This window comes from Scyliorhinus torazame, chromosome 19, assembly GCF_047496885.1.
Source record: "Scyliorhinus torazame isolate Kashiwa2021f chromosome 19, sScyTor2.1, whole genome shotgun sequence".
Classification (NCBI taxonomy): Eukaryota; Metazoa; Chordata; class Chondrichthyes; order Carcharhiniformes; family Scyliorhinidae; genus Scyliorhinus; species Scyliorhinus torazame.
In genome coordinates, this window is record NC_092725.1 from 118565094 (window position 1) to 118586669 (window position 21576).

At 42.9% G+C, this 21576-nt stretch overlaps 1 protein-coding gene across 2 annotated transcripts in view; it reads left to right on the top strand.

Moving 5' to 3' along the window:
• Positions 1-21576, top strand: part of tbc1d15 (TBC1 domain family, member 15) — a 66262-nt gene that overhangs the window by 34649 nt on the left and 10037 nt on the right. Inside the window, exons 6-13 of one of the 2 annotated variants that reach the window (XM_072485113.1) lie at positions 4503-4602; positions 7297-7503; positions 7668-7796; positions 8676-8779; positions 9136-9230; positions 12066-12182; positions 12491-12591; positions 16085-16184. In XM_072485113.1, coding sequence (XP_072341214.1) covers positions 4503-4602; positions 7297-7503; positions 7668-7796; positions 8676-8779; positions 9136-9230; positions 12066-12182; positions 12491-12591; positions 16085-16184 — 953 coding nt within the window. The remainder of the gene's footprint in view (positions 1-4502; positions 4603-7296; positions 7504-7667; positions 7797-8675; positions 8780-9135; positions 9231-12065; positions 12183-12490; positions 12592-16084; positions 16185-21576) is intronic. The other variant, XM_072485114.1, reaches the window with a different exon arrangement.

Here is a 21576-nt window from a genome sequence, read left to right on the forward strand (position 1 = left end):
ACATCTCCACCCTCTCCCCGCTACCACATCTAACCTTTTTTTGGACACTAAGGGCAATTTTAGCTTAGCCAGTCCACCGGATTACCCGGAGGAAACCGAAGCAGACACCGGGAGAATGTGCAGACTCCGTACAGTGACCCAAGCCGGGAATCGAACCTGGAGCTGCGAAGCATTGTGCTAACCGCAGTGCTGCCGTGCTGCTATTGAAGTTTACAAATACAGAAAATAATCTCAAGGATGAAAAGATAAATTTGTGTACTTTGTTCTCTCCTTGGCATTATTGTTGCTTGTGTCTCACTCATTCACCCTTTGTCTCTTTTTTTTGTCTTGCACTTTCTGTCATGAGATTTTTTTTATCTGCACACCTCTTTAAGACTTCCTATTACTTTAAGTCTGTTTAATTTATACAGCGTTTTTGCAAGTCTACCACACTTGTGAGCCATGCAGTTTGTCTGTCAATTTCTGAATGTCATTTCCTCTTTGACTATCTAACTGTTGATCAGTTACATAGTTTTATCATTCTTGGCCTGCTATTTAGCTGTTTGAATTTATCATTTCTTTATTTCCTGTTTTCTATTTACTACCTCGAATTACCGATTTATGTTTCATTCCTTTGCCTATCTCCATAACTGTGTTCCGAGACAAAGACAAATTTGGTTTGAATGTGGATGAGCAAAGAGAATGTGGATTGAGACAAATGAGCAAGCCAAGATTTCAAATTATAGTATCACTAGAAAGAAAGGGGAAATTCATAAATGAACAAAAGTACTGCAGATACTCGGGTCAGGCGGCATCTACAAAGCGCTGAACAATTAACGTTTCAGGTCATGTCACACCGCGAAGGCGTCTGACTGAACTAGGAACTTGGTGTGTGGCCGTGCTAGGAGGCAAATGGAGCTATGCCAGCGATCTAGGAATAAAAAGTGAAGTAAATAACCAAGGAAGTTAAGTTTTTTTTTTAAAAGGCTGACTCTGGATTGATAAAAATAAAGAGTGCCTTTTTTTAGTGGAAATTATTATGTAAAGCAATCTCAACCAATCTTTTTATACCTGAAGAGGTATGTTTTTTGGCAGGATTTACTTAAAATTTGCATATAAACATTTCATAAATTTTCTTAAACTATTTTTGATGACCTGTGAAATTGTCTGCTTGCCTGCTTTTAGTAATTGTGTTTGGCAGTCAATTTGTTTGAACATTGTAATCATCTAAGGTCAGAGTATAGGCAGCTACAATATGCTAATATGGTTAATTTGGAGGCTTATCATGCCTATGCTTCCTGTTGAAAAAGTTTTTTTTGTTGTCATGCTTTTGTATGATGGAAATCTGCTGTGCAAACTTGTCACGATGTATTTGCACAGTCCCAGTTGTGGTGACACGGTAGTGCCCATTTCTGTCTCCCAAATTAACAGTCTATATTGCATAGAAACGGCATATTGAGTTGATTTATAAATTGCTTATATTTGTTGTTCAAATACAAATAATATAAAATCAAGTTATGCAAAAATATGAAATACGTGACCGTTAAATGAAGACTGAATTACCTCCACATGCATTCCTACAACCAACGCTTATCCAACAATCTTGACCTGAAGACTGTTCTTGGTCTTGACTCCCATGTGACTGGGAGATTGGCCAATTCCCACAACAGAAAAGATACACTAGCTTAAAGCAGTGCTTGATCAATCATTATGGCTTTTCTTTCACTCCTTTAATCCCAAAGATATAGTCAACAGTTCATATAGTTGTGTGTGCACTTTGGGATGGAGAAGGAAGATGTTAATTTCTTGGGATTCTGGAGATTTCCAAAGCTTTTGATTATTTGAGCTAGAATTTACATTGGCTATGTTTATTCTGTAACTGTTTTTCAGTTCTAAGTACACACATTACAGCTGCTTAAGAAGCCTGCTGCTATATGTAGTTTTTAAACTTTCTCATGGATTGTGACGTCCTATTCAACAGAAGCTCTGCAATTAAATGGCAGTGATTGACAAAGCTTGTTCATTTTTCCAGTTGGTCTTGTATCTGTCTGATTGGTTCTTTATAATCCCAGCTGTCTGAGGTAAAGCGAGTTGGTGATTTTTAAAATTGCTGTCACCTCAGAATGTGTGCGGTACCGGTTTGCCTCTTACCAATGGAAATACCGTGTCAGATTTTTCATTTCAAATAAGCGCATCCTGTTATCCATGGTTAGCCAACAGTTTTCAGTTATTAAAGTTCTTATCACTCAACTTTAATAATAGAAATGTGTGGATTAGGCCTCACTGAGATGAGATAACCTAATGTATAACTGGTCAGCTACGCTCAATAAGGAATTAAATTGTTGCAGCATGTGGGGTAGCATGACTACCCAGAAATCTTGAAAGTTTGGAATCTACTGATCATTGTATTGGTGGAAACCTGCTGCAAATGTAAGCTTATTGCTTTTGCAATATTCAAATAAGGTTTTAACAAAAAAAAAAGAAGCCTGTTAATTTCTGGGGCGGCGATTTCTGGCCTTTTTTGCTGACGTGATCATCCGGCCCCACTGATGGCGAATCCCTGCCACCGGTGCATTGAATGGGAAGCCCCATTGCTGGCCAATGTTGGGCTCCCTCGGCTGCTGGGCCCGGGGCCCGGGTGGGGGGGGGGGGGGGGGGAGGGGGAGGAAGAGGATGGAGGATGGGAAATCCTGCCCCTGGCTTCCTTATTCAAACCAGATTTTGCTCAAAGGAGTATTTCAGAGTAATCTGCTCTTGATGCACGATAGAAAGCATCCTATCTGGCTACATCACAGCTTGTTATGGCAACTGCTTGGCCCAAAACCGTAAAAAACTGAAGAGAGTCGTGAACACAGTCCATCACGAGTACCCTCCTCCCATCTATTGACTCTGATTACACCTCCCGCTGCCTTGGGAAAGGGGGCAGCACAATCAAAGACCCCTCCCACCTGGGTTATTCTCTCTTCCAACCTCTTCCATCGGGCAGAAGGTACAAAAGTCTGAGAACACGCGTTAACAGCTTCTTCCCGGCTGTTACCAAACTCCTGAATGGCCCTCTAATGGACTACACTGATCTCTCTCCTCATCTTCTCTATTGTTGTAGCACTATACTCCGTATGCTTCGCTGATGTCTATGTATTTACATTATGTCCGATGTTTTTCATGTAATTAACAATCTGCCTGGATCTTACACACGCAGAACAATACTTTTCACTGTAGCTCGGTACACATGACAAATCTAAATCTAAAATGGTCTTGTCCTTATATTCTTTTTGTAAAATTCACCCTGGATGCTGCAGTATGTGTTAGACACTGACCTTTTGCCTCTTGCACCTCAGTTCAGTTTTAGCCCAAACTGATGAGATAAATGTCTCCTCTGTAGATATGCTCTACAAAAACAAGTTTGGCCAGTCTTAATATGGTGAGAAATTTTGTAGAATTGCTCCTAATTCACAACCTAAATCAAGGAAGACTTGGATGGGTTTGTGGAAAAAAGAAGAAAATGCCACTCCAATTCAATGGAAAGGAGTTTTCATTGTTGGGGAAGATCTTGCTGTCTTGATGTGTTGTACCCGATCTTGAGAGTGTTTCATGCTGATATTGAGAAGGTGTACAACTCACCAGCAGTAGCTACCCTTTGAGCATCAGTGGTTTTATAAAGGAGATCATAGAACCAACAAATTCCTTCAGTACAGAAGGAGGCCATTTGGCCCATCGAGACTGCACCTACCCTCTGAAAGAGCACCCATCCTAGGCCCTATCCCCTTAACCCCACGTAACCTACATATCTTTGGACTGTGGGAGGAAACCAGAGCACCTGGACGAAACTCACGCAGACACTGCATCTTCCTGAAGCTGTCATACCTCACTTCAGCTGCCAGGTTTACCGAGACTTTGGAAACCCTGCCTCTCACTGTGAAATCCGCAGAGCATAAATACCATTGTAATGCTCCATTCTTTGCAGATTCTTCTCGATAACAAATTCAGAACTATTCTAAATTGTATTTCTTCCAGTTGTGCATAAAATAACTTCTTTGATAATTGTTAGGGGGAAATGGTAGGCTAGAGGTCATGTCACTGGACTAATTATCCAGAGGCCCAGGCCAACTATGGCAGCTAGTGGAATTGCAACTGAGTTAATATATCTGGAATATAAAGCTGGTCTCAGTAATGGTGACTATACCAACGATCATCTAGTGGTGTGAAGATGCATCTGATTTACTAATGTCCTTTAGCGAATGAAATCTGCCATTCTTACATGGGCCTACACATGACTCCAAACCCACAGCAATAACTTCACTAAATTCAAGGGCAATTAAGGATGGGCAACAGATGCTGGATCTGCCAGTGACACCCACATCCCATAAAAACATTTTTTAAAGCATTTGATTTGAAAACCAAAAGTGAATGTTTTTGTGCAGCGATTTGGACATATGTATCATTAAACTAAATGAACATAGCCATTCCATTGAAACATAAATAAACTCCGAATGATGTGTTCTACCTTTTTTGTTTTCCTATAGATCATCACATGATGACCGAGTACTCCTCGTTACATACAGTAAGGCACTTTCTCAGTCTTTTGAAAACTTGTTTGAGGAAAACGCAGCTGGCTTAGTGCAAGTAAGTACATGACATATTTAAGATGCATAACCTTAAATTGTTATATTTTCTGAGTGTCTTTGATGGAAGAGTGCCCCCAATATTTAATTGCGCGATAACATACTCCCAAGGGTTTAACAATACCACCTCCTTGATTTGAACCAGATATAATTTCTTTCTGCCCCGCTATTCACTTGTCCAATAATTCCAAAGTCAGTCTGAGAAATATTTAGTGAGATTATATCAGATACTAATTGTTAAACTGATATAGTTACAAATATGTGAATATGCACAGTAACCATTAAAGCGAAGTTTGATTTACTTCACAACAATCTCACTTTCCCCATTTTTAAGGAGAAACAGCAGGCGCTGCTAAGGTTTTGCATTGCATTGCCTTGCTTCTTAAAAAGCTTTCAGCTACAAAGGCTGACTAACTGCATTTTAGGTTCCAACTCTGGCCTAAGTCCTAAAACCTTACTGACACCTGAACACCACCTGCTTTGTCCATACGAATTGTATCACCTCACCACAATGGATGTTAATATTTGTTAACTATCTGAAGTGAAATTATGAATTGCTCTTCAGTGTGCTGGCTCTGCAAAAATTATTATAAATGCTTCTGGTCTTCTTTAGGGAAGGGAAACCTCTCCCTGGTGTGGCTGACATGACATGTTTGACTCTGAATGACCTTGGAAGCCACGGTTGTAAAATGAAATTAAATGAAAATTGCTTATTGTCACAAGTAAGCTTCAATGAAGTTACTGTGAAAATCCCCTAGTCGCCACATTCCGGCGCCTGTTCGGGGAGGCTGGTACGGGAATTGAACCATGCTGCTGGCCTGCCTTGGTCTGCTTTAAAAGCCAGCTAATTAGCCCAGTGTGCTAAACCAGCCCCAAGCAATTGCTTAGGTTGGACAGTAAGTGTAACCCTGTCTAAATTTCTGGGATGGAGTGAATATTTTCTTCTCTATCTTAAGCTTTTAGTAACTATATATTTAAACTAATATTGAATAGTAATCTAAATCAATACTTTACACTTTCCATGTAATTGTAGAACTCAATCTTTAAAATATCACTGACTCCCAAAGTGTTCTATAACAAGGAATACCTTGAATTTTAAATTCTCATGCTAGTTTTCAAATCCTCCTTTGACATTACTCCTCCCTATCTCCGTAATCATTTCCAGCCCCAAAAGATATTTGGACTCATCTAATCCTGGTCTCGGTATTCCTGATTTTTATTGCTCCATCATTGGTGGTTGCGCCGTTAGCTTTTTAGGCTCGAAGTGCTGGCATTCTTAGAACATAGAACATAAAAGTTACAGTGCAGAAGTAGGCCATTCGGCCCATCAAGTCTGCACCGGCCCTTGGAAAGAGCACCCCACTTAAGCCCCACACCTCTGCCCTATTCCTGTAACCCCACCTAACCTTTTTGGACACTGCGGGCAATTTAGTGTGGCCAATCTACCTAACCTGCACATCTTTGGACTGGGAGGAAACCGGGGCACCCGGAGGAAACCCACGCAGACATGGGGAGAACGTGCAGACTCCGCACAGACAGTGACCCAAGCCGGGAATCGAACTTTGGATCCTCGCATTGTGAAGCAATCTTGCTAACCAGTGTGCTATCGTGCTGCCCTACATGTCTCTGCCTTGAGTTCCTCCTTCAAAATGCTTCTTAAAACCTACCTTAAAACTTTGACTACATTTTTGATCATCTGACCTAATATCCCTTTATGTGGCTTGGTGTTAAATTTTCTTTTATAATGCACCTGCAATGTTTCTTTCATTACGTTAAAGGGGCTATATAAATATACGTTGCTTTTATAACCACATGGACTCAATGGACCGAGTGGCCTCCTCCTTTGCCATAAATGACTGTTATCGTTTTTAAAATAAAATGTCTTATTCAGTAGCAATAAATCAGTTTAGCTGTCATATTTTATGCTATGCAAGCCCTTGCATATCTTCCAATTCAGCATCAGTAACTGCATTGAAGATCATTTAGTCATGTATTAAAAACGGCAAATCAATGCATGTCAGATGTTAATGCCTTGTTACAAGATGCAAGTAATTTGGGGAAATAAAGAAAGGGGAACAAGTTGTAATGCCACTAGACTATGCCGGGTACTTTTTAACGTGTGGCTGAAACATTGAGTGACCTGAACTTCTGCTTACTTAACTGAAATTGCTTTAAAGGAACAACAGGGTCAATGCCAGTTTTAACATTGCGCACACAACTTCCCAAGTGTTCCTTTATCTCACTCGTAACAACACAACCTTCTATTTCTTCCGTCCTCCAAGTATTTATCTAGCTCCCCCTTAAATGGCTCTATGCTATTGTCCCTATTGGTAGTTCTGTCAAACCTTTCCATGTTGAAAATCTCGAACAGGCCACCTCTCATTTCTCTGTTTTCTAAAGAAAAGAGCCCCAACCTGTTTAGAAAATGAACTAGTCATCAATTGCACTTGAAACACCATCACATTCAAGGATATGGGACAAGTGCTGGTAAGTGGGATTACCGTGAGCTTAGGGTAGTTATTGATGGTGCAGCTTGATGGGCGAAAGGACCTTGTCTGCGCAGTAAGATTCTATGACTGACCAATTAGAGATTCTACTATCTTATTGTACACACAATATGTATCTATTGGATTAATTATTTTAGGGTATATTTGTATTCTGGTGTGTTTATGTATGGTGTAGTTTATTATCTTAGGGGTTTATTTTACAGAAGTTCAAGAAGGATCCATATACAACAACATTAGGAGGCTTTTCAAAAGTTACAAACTATATTATGGATGCTTTTCGTGGCTATGATGTAACATCCCAACAAAGACCTGAATCTGAAATGGATCTCACTGAATCTATTTCAGGTCTGGAAATTAATCATCAGGAGGAGCCAGGTTTTGAAGTCATCACACGAGTGAGTTCTCTTGATGTCAAAAACCTGCACCAATTATTAAAAACTATCCTGCTGATGAAGTGTGTCTTCAGAATTTTCAATTTCTAATGTGTATTTTAGCTATCCAATTTGTTTGTGAAGATGGTCTGGAGTGATATGATATGAAAATCATACATCTATTTCAGATCGATCTTGGAACAAGGCCTGAAATTCAAAGAGAAGAACCAGTTTCTACTGAGAGGTGGTCACAGAACATGGATGCTGAAGGAAAAATCCTTGACCCTGACCAGCTGAAAAAAATGATATTCAAGGGGGTAACTGGAGTCTTTTTTTTTTAAATTTAGAGTACCCAATTCATTTTTTCCAATTAAGGGGCAATTTAGCGTGGCCAATCCACCTACCCTGCACATATTTGGGTTGTGGGGGTGAAACCCACTCAAACACGGGGAGAATGTGCAAACTCCACACAGACAGTGACCCAGAGCCAGGATCGAACCTGGGACCTCAGCGCCGTGAGGCAGCAGTGCTAACCACTGCGCCACCATGCTGCGCTGGGTAACTGAAGTCTTTTTTAGTTTGTACAACGGTTTGTTTGCCAGCATTTTTACTTTTGCCACAAACACACAAAATAAGCTAGTACTGTGAATATGGAAAATAGATGTTGCCTAATTTCTATAATATTAGCATTTCCAAACCATTTCCAAACTCTGAGCAAGAGTGTACAATTATTTAATTAGGGAAGGTGTGCCGCGAGTGGTTGTTCTCTCCCCCCCCCATGGCAGCCCACCCCAGGTGAGGTTCCCCCACTCCCAGCCGAGTGTCCCCCACAGACCACTGAGATGGCAAGCCCAACAGGCCCGGGCTCTTTGCCTGTGAACAAAAATGGTTACTCACCTCCTTGGCTCCCAACAGAAGCTCTTCCACCAGGTTTACATTTTTCAAAAGGAGTACTAATCGGCATGAGTACTTGCTGGGAAGGCCGCTGAATGACAGGAGACCATTGGATATGGGGTGGTTCTCGTTAATTGTATGGAAATTGGGCTTAAGATGTGATAGATGGTTTCTCACCTCACTACAGTGAGATCCCGATTTTGCCTACGGGTGTGGGTCGGTTCCATCGAAAACTGTTTGGCGCCTGGTGCGGTTCTCGCTTTTGGGCTCTCCCGCCTGTATTTAATATACTTCTCTCACAGGGTCTTTGTCATGCAGTAAGAAAGGTGACTTGGAAATTCCTTCTAAATTACTTCCCGTGGGATAGTACAAAAGAAAATAGAAGACTGTTAACCAAAAGAAAAACGTGAGTTATCTTTGTTCTTCTCCAAGTGTCATAGATTATGAGCTAACAACAGTTGTTACTGTGGGATGTTTCTGGACCTCGGCTAGTCTGTTCTAGGTTCTGTGCAGGAAGATTACAGTTTCTGTTTGTGCCTAGTATAGTTTTGTTGTGATGGCAAACGAGCTCCAGGCTACAATACCCAGAGTTTACTAGCCCTGTATTAATTAGGGAAGATTTGCGTACATTTTTGTGGATTTGATTAAATATTTAAAATTATCTTTTTATTAAAACATTTGGCAATTTCAGAATTGAATTTTTGCAATAACTAAGGCAGCAATCAATCCATTTTAGGTTTTCCTTCTATTTCACATGTATAGAGATGAGTACTTCAGGATGAAGCTTCAGTGGAAGTCAGTCAGCGAAGAACAAGAGAAAAGAAATACAAGATTAAAAGATTACAAGAGTCTTATAGGTAAACAGGCCGATATTTCATTAATTAAGAGCTGAAAGAAACATTTAGTCAGATTGAAATGCTGATAGTTCTGTGACTGAGCATTTTTGTTCTAAGGAAAGAGTGATGGAATGTTTTTATTATTTCTGGTGCTTATTGCCTGAATTATCCATGCCCGGAACAAATGTAGTCGAGACCAGATGATTTAAAAAAATAAAACATTATATTTTTTCTCTCTGATCAGATGTGTCCTGCAGGCACTAAGTTAAGACCTCCAACATTGTTTCAGTTCAGAACAAACAACAGAGGGAAAAACTTTCATCTTATTAGTTGTGATTGGATCCTAACCCAGGCGAAACATCACTAACAAACTAACTGTCCACTATCACAGTTCCTTAACTTACAAAACATCATCAATCTCTCAATGCTTATTTGTATTATATACCATAGAATACTCATTCAGGGTAAGAAATTGTGCAGTACTCGTTACAGGGCTTTTGTCTCTGAGCTGAGCTGTAAACTTCACATGCAATCCATCACCAAACATGACTTCCTAAACCTATAATACATGACCTACTTATTTCCTTATTCCACCTTCATCACTGTTGAACTGATCTTCCACTCCTTTCTCAGACTTGGGTGTCTGTCTAATCATAGTTTTGTACTGGTCAGTGTCATCAAAGGAAGCATTCTTTTTCTTTAAAAAAAAAACTTTAGAGTACCCAATTCAGTTTTCCAATTAAGGGCAATTTAGCGTGGACAATTCACCTACCCTGCACATCTTTCGGTTGTGGGGGCAAAACCCACGCAAACATGGGGAGAATGTGCAAAGTCCATACTGACAGTGACCCAGAGCGGGATCGAACCAGGGTCCTCAGCGCCGTGAGGCAGCAGTACTAACCACTGCACCACCGTGCTGCTCTGGAAGCGTTCTTTTTCTGGTGGTAGTTTCATCATATAGTGTTTCATTTGTTCACTGATTTTGATTCATGCTGTCTACTTGCCTCTTCTGTATTTTTCTTTAAATCCGTCTTTGTTACAAACATTCAGCTTCTTGGCTTGATGATTGGATCTGATTTACATGGGGTCAAACAATTGAGGATGCCCAGAGAAGTTGTTAATGGCTTGGACGTCAAGGCTGTGCAACTTAGCTGTTGTTTTCCGAGGAAATTTCTTCCAAATCCTTCTGTTTCCAGAAATAACAGATGCCAAATTCATGGGCCATGTTCTTATCATCTTAGCAGCCACTGGAGACATCATGTTAGGGCAGCACGGTGACGTGGTGGTTGGCACTGCTGCCTCAAGGTGCCGAGGACCCGGGTTTGATCCCAGGTCACTGTCCGTGTGGAGTTTGCACATTCGCCCCATGTCTGCGTGGGTCTCACCCCCACAACCCAAAAAGATGTGCAGGGTAGATTAATTGACCACGCTAAATTGCCCCTTAATTGGGAAAAAAATAATTGGGCACTCTTAGTTTATTTTTAAAAATATAAATGTTAAAATGTTGAATTTGAAATACTTGAGAGAAAAACATTGCTTCTCCCGGAGGAATTGGTTTTGCTATTTTGGCCATTCCTGACTTTTTCCGCAGGGACACTTTTTTTTTGTACAAGGCTGTTCGCACTGTTGTTTAATGCGTTGTAGGAATGATATGTAATTTAAAGTCTAGATTAAGGATAGCAAGCAGTAATGCAACCAGTAACTTAGATTCTGAATTTGTCATGGTCTCATTCATTGTCTTTTAATTTAACAATCCTATTTAACAATTTCAGCTTTTTGATGTAGAACTAAAGAATAATTAAATTTCCTTTAACATTTTGATAACTTTTGGTACCCTTTTTAAATAGAAATTATTGGGTTTCTTGAAGGTTGTCATAATATCATGAAAGCCCTGCCTTCTCAACCTTGCCCCTTGCCTGAGGTGTGGTGCTCACCGCCAGTCAGTTTCTCTCCCTCAAAGGGGAAAGCAACCTATGGTCATCTGGGACTATGGCAACTTTACTATTATGAATTCTGATCTCAGGCTGTATGTGCAGCAGGCCTATCTTGGGTCATGTCCCCAGTTTAAGATTGTATTGAATGCATTAACAGGGTTTACTCATGTGTAATTTTGGGTATGAGCACAGCCATGCCAGTTAACTTTTAACTTTGCGAACGCATGGATGGCTCTTCTGTCACAACATTAAAAAAGGATAAAGGAAGTTTGCAAATTCTGAGGATGTCCAGCAAACTACCTGGATAGCTTTTAAAATGCAGTGTTTCAACAGACTGAAGTTATTGCTACCCATTGGTTAGAGATGTGGTCGCCCAAATCTTGCTGTGGTGTACTTGGACATCAGAATCCCAAATTGCATTGCCACTTCCACCTTGAAATTGTCGCACTAATACATGGGTTATAGGATAAAGCAGTCAGCCTGTTTAACACAAGTCAATCTTTCTTCAAGTGAGCCAGTCTTTTAACCGTTAAGATGATTGTCTTTCAGAGTTTGCTTCTTAAACTATAGACATTTGGAAATTATTGAACTTTTTTTTATTCCTTGATGCATTTGATCCTCACTGAAATGTCACTGCATAAATTCTTGATTCTGATAAGAACTGTTGGTGCAGTGCCTTGACAGTTTAAAGAGCGTGTGCTATTTCATTGTTGATTTAATGTGTTTCATCTTGAGAGGGGAAAGAAGTAATCCACTAAAAACCAGGAGCAGTAAAAGAAAGTGGGACGTGAAGATACTAGTTAAAATTTGTTTCAAGTATGGAAATGTATTCTTTGACAAGATCAGATGCTTTCATTTTACTTCAATGTCAGAAAGTAGTTTGCAAATTTTAATTTCTTTTGGAAATAAAAATTTCTTTTAGAGAAAGATGTCAACAGAACAGATAGAACAAATCCTTTTTATGAAGGTCATGAAAATCCTGGATTGATTCTATTGCATGACATATTAATGACCTACTGCATGTATGATTTTGACCTTGGTGAGTATTATAATCTATAAAAGTAATGTTCAGCTATGCTTACACAAATATTTACTTTTTAAAAATATATCTTTAACTTTAGCAACAAACTACCATAATATTGAGTATTTAATGTTAGTAATATTTAAGTTGAGTATCAATAAAAACATTGCATGAATATGGCTATACAGTTAGTGACTGCATGTGTACCTAACATGTCAAACTATGTAGGTATGAAACGCATGATATTAAGTTACTGATTTAATGTGAGCTCAGTAGTTGTTGAAATGGCTAGTCAAATGAGTTGACATGAACTTTTTAATTTTTAGGGTATGTCCAAGGAATGAGTGATTTGCTTTCTCCCATATTATATGTTATGGAAAATGAAGTGGATGCCTTTTGGTGCTTTGTTGCCTTCATAGAACAAATGGTAAGAATTAAAATTAGCTAGCACTGAATTTAAATTTTTGCAAGCATCTCCGATATGAAATTTCCAACATTTTTTTAAAAATGGAAATGACTCCCCCACTGAGTACTAAAGTAGAGAACTTAACTCACAAGGGAGGGAAACTGAGCAACTCAACCACAAGTAAGACGCACGAGTTCCCCTGACATGCAGAGTAGACATTTTTATGACCTAATTGGCATTTGCCATCTCTTTATAATTACCTGCCTCATTGCACACTATTGTAGATTTTTAGTGTTGTATGCAACAGGTCTCAAAATATTTTTTTTTCAGGGCTCTTCTGGGAGGGTGGGGGCTACCTTTCAGTTTTCAGAGGTGCCTTTTTCAAACCTCCTTTATTAGGTGATGCAGTCACGTGGGAACATTATCTTTTGTTTTTGGATTGAACCTTTTTTTTAAGGATTTATTTCTTTAGATAGATGACCTAGTGCAAATATCAACGGGAGAATATATAATCAAATCTTTTAACTTGGAATCTGTAAGTAAGATGTTTTGATTTATCATAAATAAATCTTGCATACCTCCCTTTACAAAATGAAACTCCTGGCACAAGGTAACTTATTGGGAATGAGCCTCCCATCCGCAGTCCCTTTTAACCATTCATTGCAAGCAGTTAGCACTATCCAGCATTCTTTGGTTTAGTTCTGCAATTTCAAGCTTCTTCCTGCTCAATATTTCTGTTTAAAGTGAGTGGTGATAACTGCATCATGATACCAACGTCCAAAGGTCCAACTGTGCAACAAAGGGATTCCCATCAAATTTATTCTGCAGCACCAAGCTAACCATCAGATAACAAATGGTTTAATTCACAAAAACTTCATACTTTGACATCTTTTCCAAGCAAATGCACCTCCTCACATGATCATCCAAGCTTTAATGAGACAGAAATTGAAACTCCTTAGCACAGAAACACCCTACTTACATTAAAGATACAAACTATTTCATAGAGGTGGTTAACCCATTAACTGTATCCCCCAAATACTGTACTTTTTACAATGGACATTGAAAGTCTGTACACAAATATAGAAGCAAACACGGGTATGCTGGCTGTCCAAAATATCTTTCATAAATTTCCCCAGACTGTCGGACCAGATGAAGCTAGGGTTGCCAAGTCAGGCTGGACATATTCCAGCAGATGTCGCAGGAAGTGATGTCACGGAATCCTTGTGACCTTGCGCAAGCGAGTAAGCCCTTCCAGGGCGGGGGTTGCAGCAAAGTCCAAAGTCTGCTTGCCCATGTGAACCTGGGTAATGAGTGGGGGTAATGTGTGACATAATAGTCTAACTGAACCTGTTTCTTGTCTGACATTTGTACATGGACTTTCCACCTTATCCCTTCAGCATTACCAGCATAGGTAATGCTGGGTTTAGCTCACTTGGCTAGTCAGCTGGTTTGTGATGCAGAGCAAGGCCAGCAACGTGGGGTCATTTCCTGTACCGGCTGAGATTGTTCACTAAGGCTCTGCCTTCTCAACCTTGCCCCTCGCCTGGGTTGTGGGGATCCTCAGGCTAAATCACCATCAGTTAGCTCTTCCTCTCAAAGGGGAAATCAGCCTATGGACATCTGCGACAATGGCAACTTTACCTTTTACCAGCACTGGAAAAAAGTTTTGAAATTGAATTTATTGAAATCAGTCGCTACTTCATCTGGGCGTCCATTGGGACTGTGATCAGACCGCAACACTTTTAAAGCAGCCACTGCTGAATCCTTGCCCCTTATCCAGCTCAGACTTCCGTCTCTCTGTTTGCCCTGGCCCCCCAACACACACACACACTCAAGGGCTCCTGAAGGACGTTCCCCCGAGCTCAACCTATCAACAACATTTTGTGCACCAGGGCTTCACTCCTTTGAAATTATAGGCTTTGAAACTAATATGAACTGACGCCACCACAAAGAAAATGAAACGGGAGTCGGTGGATTGCAAAATTGACCAGGAGTATCAAATAGCTGGAATCAAGTATAAGGCAGGACCGTTTTCATCCAGGTTTAAAACTGAAGATACCCATAAAAATCCTGTGTTTTGTAGGATTCCTAATCCCTACGGATATAATAATGTGTGCAATCTACGTTGGGCACTTATCAGTTGCTTTTTTTAGTGTCTAGTTCCTCTTTCTATGGGAAAGGGGAAGGCAAACACCACCACAAAGTCCTCCCAAGATAACATCAAAGCCTGCCATCTGCTGCCTGGCTCACTGAGGCAGTGTCAAGCACATTTCTGGCCTCATCTACGATGAGATCTGGGGTATTCTGAACATCTTTCTGGAGAGCATCATCAATGATATTGTTAAATACAGGACAGTCTCTGCCGGGATGTGGCTCTGAAGCCACAGGGCCGAACACTACCTATCCGGCGGTTGAAATAAAAACCTTGAACCTGAACTAGCTCATTTACCTTGTTTACCTAACCCCAACTGTAAACCCCCAAACACACATCCTACACAAATTTATCTAGATTATTGAAGACAAACAGCGGAAGCCATTTGTTTTTACTTCCCTTCAAAATTGTCTCCTCTCAAAGTGATTGGTGATGCCAGCAGTGAGACCAGGCAGAATAACAGCTCCAGCTCCTCCACTCACTGGTACCCTCTGGCCTGCTCTTGCTGCTCCTCCAATCATAAATTCTGTCCCTTGAAGAGCAGCAAGGTTGGGTGATAGGGAAGCTGAAGCAATGAACATGGGGAAGTCAGCATCTGTGATCGGAGGAGCAGCTCTTCACAGATTGTGTCTCTCCCACAAGAACAACATTGCTCTCACTTGTTGCGTGTGCATCTCCCCCACCCAGTCATTGGCTTTTTGGGGGCTTCCGAGGATGAACCCGCCCACTGCCTGATTGGATTTTGAACCCTAGTATCCAATTAGCATGGCCGTTATTTTAAGTTGAGTTACGGCCTTAACACAAATTATTTGTAAGAAGTGCGCAAAATTCCAAAAGCCTACTGGGCTAGCAATGTGTTGATGTTAACAGTAAAGCAGAAGTTACTGTTGTCTGTCTTTGATTAGTCATAAAGCTAGAAATGTAAACTAACCAGCTTTGACAACTAATTTATGTCTTCATGGCATCAATTTGATATCATTATCTGCCATCTTTTTTCTGTGTCTATGTTCCTATCCTGTTTATTTTATTCCTTCATTTGTTCCCTCTTTTTGGTATAATTTCTTCCCTCCTGCCTTTCCTGTTTCTCATCTTTCATTTAATCTTTTTATGTTGTCGTATTTTATTGCTTATCCCCACCACAACTCTGAAGTGTCTGAAAGAGAAATTGTGAATTCAAAACTGTTAAATTGTCTCAAACTGATCAATGGAAGGCAAGGATGGACAATATTGATTGGTGCATTTGATTAGCCACAAGGATTGGTTAATTTGAGAGTCAATTACAATAGAGTGAAAGCTTACTTTTTTTAATGCTATATTTGTAATATAATGGCAGTATTAGCAACATTTTTGGTTTTCTTGTAGCATTGTAACTTTGAGGAGCAAATGCAAGGCATGAAAACAGAATTATCTCAACTGAGTACATTACTTAAGTTGCTGGACCTTGGGTTCTGGAATTATCTTGGTAAGTGTGTTTTTTTAAAATGTGTATCTGAACCAACTCGGTTTAGCTCTATTTTTGATTTGATTTATTTATTGTCACGTAACGAAGTACAGTGAAAAGTATTTTTCTGCGGCCAAGGAAATGTACACAGTACACACACAGTAGACAAAAAATAGTAGATGGTTACCGTGAATGTGAAAAAGTACATAGTACACCGACAAATAATTAGTTACAGTATGGAACAAGGGCAAAATAACAAAGCAAATATGACATAAGCAAGAGCAGCAGAGAGCGTTGTGAATAGTGTCTTATAGGGAACAGATATTCAATTAAAAAGGTAGTTCTCATCTTTGTGATGCAACTGACTTTATTTTTTTTTTTAAATAATATTTTATTGAAAATTTTTGGTCAACCAACACAGTACATTGTGCATCCTTTACACAACATTGTAACAATACAGATAATAATGACCTTTTTTAAATTTAAACAAAAACAACAACAAATAAATAAATATTAAATAACAAAAAGAAAAACTAGCCCTAATTGGCAACTGCCTTGTCTCAGGCCACCCCCCCCCCCCCATTCCCCCCCCCCCCCCCCCCCCCCCCCCCCCAAAGTCCTGGGCCGCTGCTGCTGCCTTCTTTGTTCTCCCCTATCTATCTTTCCGCAAGATATTCGACGAACGGTTGCCACCGCCTAGTAAACCCTTGAGCCGACCCCCTTAGGACGAACTTAATCCGCTCTAACTTTATGAACCCCGCCATATCATTTATCCAGGTCCCCACCCCCGGGGGCTTGGCTTCTTTCCACATTAGCAATATTCTGCGCCGGGCTACTAGGGACGCAAAGGCCAAAACATCGGCCTCTTTCGCCTCCTGCACTCCCGGCTCTTGTGCAACCCCAAATATAGCCAACCCCCAGCTTGGTTCGACCCGGACTCCTACTACTTTTGAAAGCACCTTTGTCACCCCCATCCAAAACCCCTGTAGTGCCGGGCATGACCAAAACATATGGGTATGATTCGCTGGGCTTCTCGAGCACCTCGCACACCTATCCTCCACCCCAAAAAATTTACTGAGCCGTGTTCCAGTCATATGTGCCCTGTGTAATACCTTAAACTGAATCAGGCTTAGCCTGGCGCACGAGGACGACGAGTTTACCCTGTTTAGGGCATCTGCCCACATCCCCTCCTCAATCTCCTCCCCTAGCTCTTCTTCCCATTTCCCTTTTAGTTCGTCCATCATAGTCTCCCCTTCGTCTCTCATTTCCCTATATATATCCGACACCTTACCGTCCCCCACCCATTTCTTTGAGATGACTCTGTCCTGCACCTCTTGTGTCGGGAGCTGCGGGAATTCCCTCACCTGCTGCCTCGCAAAAGCCCTCAATTGCATGTACCTGAATGCATTCCCTTGGGGCAACCCATATTTCTCGGTCAGCGCTCCCAGACTCGCAAACTTCCCATCCACAAATAGATCTTTCAATTGCGTTATACCTGCTCTTTGCCACATTCCATATCCCCCATCCATTCCCCCCGGGGCAAACCTATGGTTGTTTCTTATCGGGGACCCCCCCAGTGCTCCGGTCTTTCCCCTATGTCGTCTCCACTGTCCCCAAATCTTCAGTGTAGCTACCACCACCGGACTCGTGGTATAGTTCCTTGGTGAGAACGGCAATGGGGCTGTCACCATAGCCTGCAGGCTGGTCCCCCTACAGGACGCCCTCTCTAATCTCTTCCACGCCGCTCCTTCCTCCTCTCCCATCCACTTACTCACCATTGAAATATTAGCGGCCCAATAATACTCACTTAGGCTCGGTAGTGCCAGCCCCCCCCTATCCCTACTACGCTGTAAGAATCCCTTCCTCACTCTCGGAGTCTTCCCGGCCCAAACAAAACCCATAATACTCTTTTCTATCCTTTTGAAAAAAGCCTTCGTGATCACCACCGGGAGACACTGAAACACAAAAAGGAATCTCGGGAGGACCACCATCTTAACTGCCTGCACCCTCCCTGCCATTGACAATGCTACCATGTCCCATCTCTTGAAATCTTCCTCCATCTGTTCCACCAACCGCGTCAAATTTAGCCTGTGCAATGTGCCCCAATTCTTAGCTATCTGGATCCCCAGGTAACGAAAGTCTCTTGTTACCTTCCTCAACGGTAGGTCTTCTATTTCTCTACTCTGCTCCCCTGGATGCACCACAAACAGCTCACTCTTTCCCATATTCAATTTATACCCTGAAAAATCCCCAAACTCCCCAAGTATCCGCATTATTTCTGGCATCCCCTCCGCTGGATCCGCCACATATAGTAGCAGATCATCCGCATATAAAGATACCCGGTGTTCTTCTCCTCCCCTAAGTATTCCCCTCCATCCCTTGGAACCTCTCAGCGCTATCGCCAGGGGCTCAATCGCCAGTGCAAACAGTAATGGGGACAGAGGGCATCCCTGCCTTGTCCCTCTATGGAGCCGAAAATATGCCGATCCCCGTCCATTCGTGACCACACTCGCCACTGGGGCCCTATACAACAGCTGCACCCATCTAACATACCCCTCTCCGAACCCAAATCTCCTCAACACCTCCCACAGATAATCCCACTCCACTCTATCAAATGCTTTCTCGGCATCCATCGCCACTACTATCTCCGTTTCACCCTCTGGTGGGGCCATCATCATTACCCCTAACAACCTCCGTATGTTCGTGTTCAGCTGTCTCCCCTTCACAAACCCAGTTTGGTCCTCATGAACCACCCCCGGGACACATTCCTCTATTCTCATTGCCATTACCTTGGCCAAGACCTTGGCATCTACATTGAGGAGGGAGATTGGTCTGTAGGACCCGCATTGTAGCAGATCCTTTTCCTTCTTTAAAAGAAGCGATATCGTTGCTTCTGACATAGTCGGGGGCAGTTGTCCCCTTTCCTTTGCCTCGTTGAAGGTCCTCGTCAGTAGCGGGGCGAGCAAGTCCAAATATTTTCTGTAAAATTCAACTGGGAATCCGTCCGGTCCCGGGGCCTTTCCCGTCTGCATGTTCCTAATTCCTTTCACCACTTCTTCTACCGTGATCTGTGCTCCCAATCCCATCCTTTCCTGCTCTTCCACCTTGGGAATTTCCAGCCGATCCAAAAACTCCATCATTCTCTCCCTCCCATCCGGGGGTTGAGCTTCATACAATTTTTTATAAAATGTCTTAAACACTTCATTCACTCTCTCCGCTCCCCGCTCCGTCTCTCCATCTTCGTCTCTCACCCCCCCTATTTCCCTCGCTGCTCCCCTTTTCCTCAATTGGTGTGCCAGCAATCTGCTCGCCTTCTCTCCATATTCATACTGTACACCCTGCGCCTTCCTCCATTGTGCCTCTGCAGTGCCTGTGGTCAGCAAGTCAAATTCCACATGCAGCCTTTGCCTTTCCCTATACAGTCCCTCCTCCGGTGCTTCCGCATACTGTCTGTCCACCCTCAAAAGTTCTTGCAACAACCGCTCCCGTTCCTTACTCTCCTGCTTCCCTTTATGTGTCCTTATTGATATCAGCTCCCCCCTAACCACCGCCTTCAACGCCTCCCAGACCACTCCCACCTGAACCTCCCCATTGTCATTGAGTTCCAAGTACTTTTCAATGCATCCCCTCACCCTTAAGCACACCCCCTCATCCGCCATTAGTCCCATATCCATTCTCCAGGGTGGACGCCCTCTTGTTTCCTCCCCTATCTCCAAGTCTACCCAGTGTGGGGCATGATCCGAAATGGCTATAGCCGTATATTCCGTTCCCCTCACCCTCGGGATCAATGCCCTACCCAACACAAAAAAGTCTATGCGTGAATAGACTTTATGGACATAGGAGAAAAACGAGAACTCCTTACTCCTAGGTCTACTGAATCTCCACGGGTCCACCCCTCCCATCTGCTCCATAAAATCCTTAAGCACCTTGGCTGCTACCGGCCTCCTACCAGTCCTGGACTTCGACCTATCCAGCCTTGGTTCCAACACCGTGTTAAAGTCTCCCCCCATTATCAGCTTTCCGGTCTCTAGGTCTGGGATGCGTCCTAGCATTCGCCTCATAAAATTGGCATCGTCCCAATTCGGGGCATACACGTTTACCAACACCACCATCTCTCCCTGTAATTTGCCACTCACCATCACGTATCTGCCCCCGTTATCCGCCACTATAGTCTTTGCCTCGAACATTACCCGCTTCCCCACTAATATAGCCACCCCCCTGTTTTTCGCATCCAGCCCCGAATGGAACACCTGCCCTACCCATCCTTTGCGCAACCTAACCTGATCTATCAGTTTCAGATGCGTTTCCTGTAACATGACCACATCTGCTTTAAGTTTCTTAAGGTGTGCGAGTACTCGTGCCCTCTTTATCGGCCCGTTAAGCCCCCTCACGTTCCACGTGATCAGCCGAGTTGGGGGGCTTCCCACCCCCCCCCCCCTTGCCGGTTAGCCATCATCTTTTTCCAGCTTCTCGCCCAGTTCCCACGCGGCTGTATTTCTCCCAGACGGTGCCCCCCCGCCCATCCTTTCCCGCACCCACTCCCCCCTTTCCCCAGCAGCAGCAACCCAGTAATTCCCCCCTCCCCCCCCCCCCCCCGCTAGACCCCCCGCTAGCGTAATTACTCCCCCCATGTTGCTCCCAGAAGTCAGCAAACTCTGGCTGACCTCGGCTTCCCCCCGTGATCACGGCTCGCCCCGTGCGGCGCCCCCTCCTTCCTGCTTCTCTATTCCCGCCATAATTATCATAGCGCGGGAACCAAGCCCGCGCCTCTCCCTCGGCCCCGCCTCCCATGGCCAACGCCCCATCTCCTCTCCCTCCCCACCTCCCCCCATCACCACCTGTGGGAGAAAGAAAAGTTACCATACCGCAGGATTAATCATACAATCCCTCTTCGCCCCCCCCCCCCACTCGTCCCACCACTTTGTCCAAACGTTCATTTTCGTAGTCCAATCATTCCAATTTTTCTTCTACAATAAAAGTCCACGCTTCATCCGCCGTCTCAAAGTAGTGGTGCCTCCCTTGATATGTGACCCACAGTCTTGCCGGTTGCAGCATTCCAAACTTTATCTTTTTTTTGTGAAGTACCGCTTTGGCCCGATTAAAGCTCGCCCTCCTTCTCGCCACCTCCGCACTCCAATCTTGATAGACGCGGATCACCGCGTTCTCCCATTTACTACACCGAGTTTTCTTCGCCCATCTAAGGACCATTTCTCTATCCTTAAAACGGAGAAATCTCACCACTATGGCTCTGGGAGCTTCTCCTGCTCTCGGTCCTCGCACCATAACTCGGTATGCTCCCTCCACCTCCAACGGACCCGTCGGGGCCTCCACTCCCATTAACGAGTGCAGCATCGTGCTCACATATGCCCCGACGTCCGCCCCCTCCACACCTTCAGGAAGGCCAAGAATCCTC